Below are 6,254 nucleotides of genomic sequence, written 5' to 3'. Positions count from 1 at the left end.
CGGGTTATCACTGAAAATAGAATCACAAAGAAACCAGTTTTTCTATCTTGGCAGCGTTTAGACTTTTAATCAGCATCCGCAGGGAAAGTTCACTTCTCGAATGCACTCATTATTTATGGCGACTGATTGCAGGCCGCTCGAATTTCGAACCCAATCGGCGGCGTGATCGGCGAGGAAGGATTCGCAATTTGCACATCGTGCCACGCTCGGTTGGCTCACCCCCGATCGGGTGGCAGGCTCGCTTGCAAAAGCGAAAAACCACCGCGCGATGCTCAGCATTACCTCTTCTCCATTGATTAATTAACGCGGAGGCCGCTGCTCATTCACTCTGCCCGTACCTGAGTTGAAATTCACGACAATTGGCAATGTAGGTAAGGTTCCATCCTAGAGCGAGCTGGTGCGGCGTGAGCTCGCGCGCCGCGGCGGCGGGCATAGTCTCGTGCGGCAGGTGAAAGTTGCGCGCCCCCCTCCCGCTCAGCTAAAGACCTAGCTAGTAGTCAGGGAGAGCTTTGCTCGGGTCACTCTTCAGTCAGGACCATGAAGGGACGGGAGGCACATCTGGCGTTAGGCCTCTTGCTTTTCTCCGTAGCCCTAACACACGGTAAGAAAACTTCAATTATTTTCCTCGCTAGTTTCCACTAAGGTACTCTGGTCAAGTCTTTACTCGCATAGTAGTACAACGCCAAACAAATATATTATGCTCATCTCAAAACGGTTTCTTAAAAGCACGCGACATTCTAAAAGTCGAAAAAACTCCGTCCTTGCTTGAAGTAGAACTTTGGAATTTTAGAAAAATTTCAAGGCAATGTCTTTCGCACGAGCAGTAAATTTTCCAGTTTGCATAATTCCGACTGAGGCCGCATGTGCATCCTGGGAACTTTAACGCCTGCAGTCGGAGGACGCCTTAATTACTCTTGAGTATTTTTTGCGACACGCCCGAAACGCTGCACTGCATCGTAGGAATTTATTGTTACATCCTCGGTACAGGAGAAAAGGCGATGTTAATCGAGCCGGATCGCTAATTGAGACTAATCCATCTGAATTAAATCGTAAAAAATGCGCAATTCGGCAGCAGCGTTGAAAAGAGGTCGAGGGCGTAATTCGCTTCCTTTCTTTCTCGACGCTAATGCACTCGCGTTATTAATAAGAGATTTCACTGGCAGCTTGAACTTACTTACACTAGAAACAGTATAAACGTACCGAGAGCTTGAAGCTTAATAGGGCACTTTCAAAGCCTCGGGTTCACAACCCGACACGTCAGAGACTTTTTGTTTGGCGACACGAAGTTTTAAACGCGAAACAATTAGCGTAATTTACTTTTTACATCTGCAGGCTTGTAATTGAATTAAAGCAATTATTATTTTCTCACGCTGTGGGAATCTTGCGCAACAGAGCCATTCGCTTCAAAACGACACACTTTGTTATATAACAACTATTCGCGTGCACGCTAGAAACAGATTTTTTTCACCCACGCTGCTCACTGCAGCAATGAGCAAAAAGCACGTATTGCCAGGTGAATCGATCGAGTGTAGTCACTTTCAATTTTAAGAAAGCGCCAGGCAACGCTTCAGGTTATACGTGCTTTCTCCTGCAATTGCCGGTTTTATTTTTCAATAGGCGAAACCAGAAAATCCTGCATTTTATTACCATTTGTTACAGTGAACGCTGATGCGGCCGAAATTTTAAAGAGAATCCGTCGTCAGGATGACAATAAGAAAGATGAGAACTTTGAAGTTGAACTTTGTAAAGACAAGGATGCCGGCGAATGGTTCCGTCTGACTGCCGGTGACGGAGACAGCTGTCGTGATGTGATCCAGTGTACTAGCTCTGTGAGTTGGTCAAAATTGTCTCGAAATAAAGGAGTCTTTACAAAAATTTCAATTAAAGGGCCTACAAGCCATCCGTTGTCCCGCTGGTCTGTACTTCGACATTGAAAAGCAGACCTGCGACTGGAAGGACGCGGTCAAGAACTGCAAGCTCAAGAACAAGGAGAGGAAAGTCAAGCCTCTGCTGCACACCGACGAGCCCCTTTGCTCAGAGGGCTCTTTGGCTTGTGGTGATGGTACTTGTATCGAGCGTGGTCTCTTCTGTAACGGAGAGAAGGACTGCAGCGATGGCTCCGACGAGAACTCTTGCGGTGAGCTGCGATAAAAAAAACATTGTTTGAATTTTTGACTAGAACTTTTCATTTTACAGACATCGAAAATGATCCTAACCGCGCTCCTCCTTGCGACCCCGCTGTTTGCGTCCTCCCCGACTGCTTCTGCTCTGAGGACGGCACTGCCATTCCCGGAGACCTGCCCTCCCGCGACGTTCCTCAGATGATTGTTGTCACCTTCGACGATGCCATCAACAACAACAACATTGAACTGTACAAGGAAATGTTCGGCACGGGCAAGAGGCGCAACCCTAACGGCTGCGACATCAAGGCCACCTACTTCGTTTCTCACAAATACTCCAACTACTCCGCCATCCAGGAGACTCACCGCAAGGGCCACGAAATTGCTGTCCACAGCATCACGTAAGTCATTACCCAATCTAATTCATGAAGCCAGATTTCCTGACAAAATGTTATTGTTTTAGTCACAACGATGACGAGCAGTTCTGGAGCAACGCCACCGTTGACGACTGGGCCAAGGAGATGGCTGGCATGCGCATCATCATCGAGAAGTTCGCCAACATCAGCGACAACTCTGTTGTCGGTGTCAGAGCCCCTTACCTGCGTGTGGGAGGCAACAATCAGTTCACCATGATGGAAGAGCAGGCCTTCCTGTACGACAGCTCCATCACCGCTCCTCTGCACAACCCTCCTCTCTGGCCCTACACCCTTTACTTCAGGATGCCTCACCGCTGCCACGGCAACCTGCAGAGTTGTCCGACCAGGAGCCACGCCGTCTGGGAGATGGTGATGAACGAGCTTGATCGCAGGGAGGATCCCAACTTTGATGACTACCTGCCTGGATGCGCCATGGTGGACTCGTGCTCCAACATCCTGACTGGTGATCAGTTCTACAACTTCCTCAACCACAACTTCGACCGCCACTACGAGCAGAACCGTGCTCCTCTTGGTCTATATTTCCACGCTGCCTGGCTGAAGAACAATCCCGAGTTCCTGGATGCCTTCCTCTACTGGGTTGACGAGATCCTGGCCAACCACAATGACGTCTACTTCGTCACCATGACCCAGGTCATCCAGTGGATGCAGAATCCCCGCACCATATCCGAGGTCAAGAACTTCGAGCCCTGGCGCGAAAAGTGTACCGTTGAATCCAAGGTCCCCGCCTGCTGGGTGCCCAACGCGTGCAAGCTGACCAGCAAGGAACTGCCCGGAGAGACCGTCAACCTGCAGACTTGCGTCAGATGCCCCAACAACTACCCCTGGCTCAACGACCCCACTGGAGACGGTTTCTTCTAAAGAGACAACCAAGATGTGCCTAAATAAATATTTAAAATCACGTGGAAAATATTAAAAGTTTGATTTTCGGAATGCTGGAAAAGGAGTCAGTGGCGCACGATCGGTCTGTTAATTATTTAAAAATAAATTGAATCCCGTGCGCTGCTGATGTGGTATGTATCAAATTAATAATTTAAACGAATTTTTAATTTGAAATTCGGAACTTACAAGGCAGCCTCTAAAGAAGGCGTGTATTATGCTCTTTCATGTAGATTGTTTGATGGCAGGTTGCGAACAAAATTCAGTATTTAAAAAAAATGAAGGACTGTTACGACAAAGCACGAGTTCCATTACTAATTAATTGCTGTATAATTGTGAAAATAAGAAAAAATCTTGCCATTAATATTGTGTGTATGGGTATAAAGAATATTAATTTTAATACATAATTCAAGTCATCGACTTATTTTGTAAAACATCTCTTTGTGATGAAATAAACAGAAAACATTTCATGTAAACCTGGTCGCTATTTTCGTAATTGCCTACCCTACCAATTTACGGCATGACATTTTGAAAATGAAAAGTGCGCGAGGCACTACACCTTTCTCTTGTTGTTCAGGAAGTTTCGCGCATCTGGGTCAAATAGGGCGTCTAGACTATATTAAAGGTCACATCTCGCGGCAGTGCCGTTGCTTTCTTCCATTCAGCACGCGCGCGTCACGCGTAAATCTATCATTCACTCACTCTCGGCTGAATATTCAATAGTCAGGCGCTATTGTCAGCGTCACTTTTCTGCCAACTTGCCTGACTGACTAATCACATAAAAAAGCCTGTTTGGGCGGATAAGGAAATAAAATTCGCGAATGATGTAACACCGCTCGCGGGGAGTATGCAAATTATTCGGCGAATCTAGTTCTTTCTTGAATTGCCCCACATAATAATTACTCAAATTACCTCGCGCCGAGTGTCAGCGAGTCGATAAGCAACAAGTTAGCCTCACCATCAGTGGCCATAAAATCGGCACTTGCCCCAGCTAGCGATGGTTTCCGTTTTTTTTTTTCGATAGACGCACCCTGTCAGGATACATAGGCGTTTCAATCGTCGCGCAGACGACAGGCGAAGGCTGTCTGAATGCAGAGCAGGCGAAATTAAGGACGTGTTTCATTATCAAGGCCACTGCAACGCCGAGTGATTCGCCCTGACCAAGCAAGGAAATTGTCACACGCCGCTCTACAAACGAACCGAGGCGTGCCAATTTGGAGCTAAGGGAAGCAGAAGGCCTTATTATTAATACCATGTGCGCAGTGACTTTCACTTTCGAGTGTTGATACTTGCACTCGGGACGGAAAATTTACGCTGTAACGTGCGCGACCACCCTTTATTTCATCTGAGTAGAAAGTCTCGCTGACGCCTCTGCATTAAAAAGTCACACGCGGTAAGAAAAAGCCATCATTGTGTGGAAAAATAAGCATATATGATTTTTATTGTGAACATGCACTTCTTGGCTTTCTATATACAAGTCGTTTCTCGTTGTTGTTGCATGAGTGTTAATATTTTTTGCACCCATTAAATATATTGGCTCCAATTCACATGCTGAGTCAGATTCGAGGTGAAACGCAAATTACACGGGGGCAACCTCGGCCCACAAATATTAAATTTTCTTCACCCTAATAGGAAATTTTACATTCTTTTTAGCTAAATTAATTAAGAACTTTTTCCTTGTGGACTTTTAATTTCTGTGAGCTCAATTGCTGCATTTGAATTTGGTGCCAGTGTCACAGATTAGCTTTTATGGTAACCAGAATTTTTGTAGATGAGTTGAAACCACTAAAATCATCAGCAAATCTGTTCTAAACTAAAATTTTGCATTTTGTTCTTCTAATTAAAAGTGTTTAACTGTTTTAATATCTGCCACACATTAGATTCTGAGATCAGTTGGCATTGATATTTAACTGAACTGGTTTTGTTTTGAGGAAGTAAGGCAGATTTACGCGTCATTTTTTTCAAATAGCCTTCAAGATTTTTTCCGGAAGAGTTACGTAACGCTGAAAAATAGTAGCGCATTATTTGTTAATCGGATGGGCGGAGAACATCTTTCGCCTTGAATAATTAAACGTCGCGGCAAAGACAACAACAACACTTTTTCCTGCTTTCGATTTCTCGTATTCTCCAGCGCACCAGAGCCTCACCCTATTGAAGAATGTGGCTCGCCCCTGGAGCATTTCTCCTCTATGTCACCTCTAGTCGTTGGTCGTTGCTCCTGGCCTGACGATGAACCCTGACAATCAACTTTGTACACGGCGAGCAATGTAAATAAGCGCATGAACCGATGCCAGGCGGGAGATTGTGGGGCATGATGCAGAGTATGTGTGTGTACTGTACAAAATTAAATGCATTTTGTTCACCCAGCTCCCAGGCGGAGAACGCTCTCGAGAAAGAGAAATTCCGCGCACAACGCTCTCGCATCATGCAGCCAAAGCGATCGACTCCAAAGCGAAGTGAAGGCAAAACCTGCATATTTATGATGCGCTTCTCCAATAAATTCCGACAAGCTAGTCAGTCAGTCAATAATTTAAGGCGTGCATGTAAAATGTAAAGACGAGATAGCTAGCACTCATTACCATATCGGGTGAAAATCGACACCTGTTTTGGCAACGATTCAAAAGCCTGGCCCTGATTTTATGATAAGCATGGCAAACACGTTCAATACTTGCACTGCGAAAATGTGGTTTTTGGTGGGGAAACCGTAAAATGGCAAAAGACAAGCTGAAGACAAGAATGTGCAATGAGAGAATAGCCGTTTCCTTGCAAATACGATCGTATTAAGTTAAGATTTGTAGTAAAAGCGCCGTCTCGTAATTCA

At 45.5% G+C, this 6,254-nt stretch overlaps 1 protein-coding gene across 1 annotated transcript; it reads left to right on the top strand.

Moving 5' to 3' along the window:
• Positions 1–439: 439 nt before the first annotated feature.
• serp (chitin deacetylase-like protein serp) lies at positions 440–3,909 on the top strand. Its single transcript, XM_065488439.1, has 5 exons — positions 440–601; positions 1,660–1,829; positions 1,888–2,137; positions 2,197–2,521; positions 2,584–3,909. Exons 1-5 carry the CDS (start codon positions 538–540, stop codon positions 3,413–3,415), a joined length of 1,641 nt encoding a protein of 546 aa, XP_065344511.1. The 5' UTR covers positions 440–537; the 3' UTR covers positions 3,416–3,909.
• Positions 3,910–6,254: the final 2,345 nt, after the last annotated feature.

This window comes from Cloeon dipterum, chromosome 4 (assembly GCF_949628265.1).
Source record: "Cloeon dipterum chromosome 4, ieCloDipt1.1, whole genome shotgun sequence".
Taxonomy (NCBI): Eukaryota; Metazoa; Arthropoda; class Insecta; order Ephemeroptera; family Baetidae; genus Cloeon; species Cloeon dipterum.
This window is presented reverse-complemented; position numbering and strand designations above follow the sequence as displayed.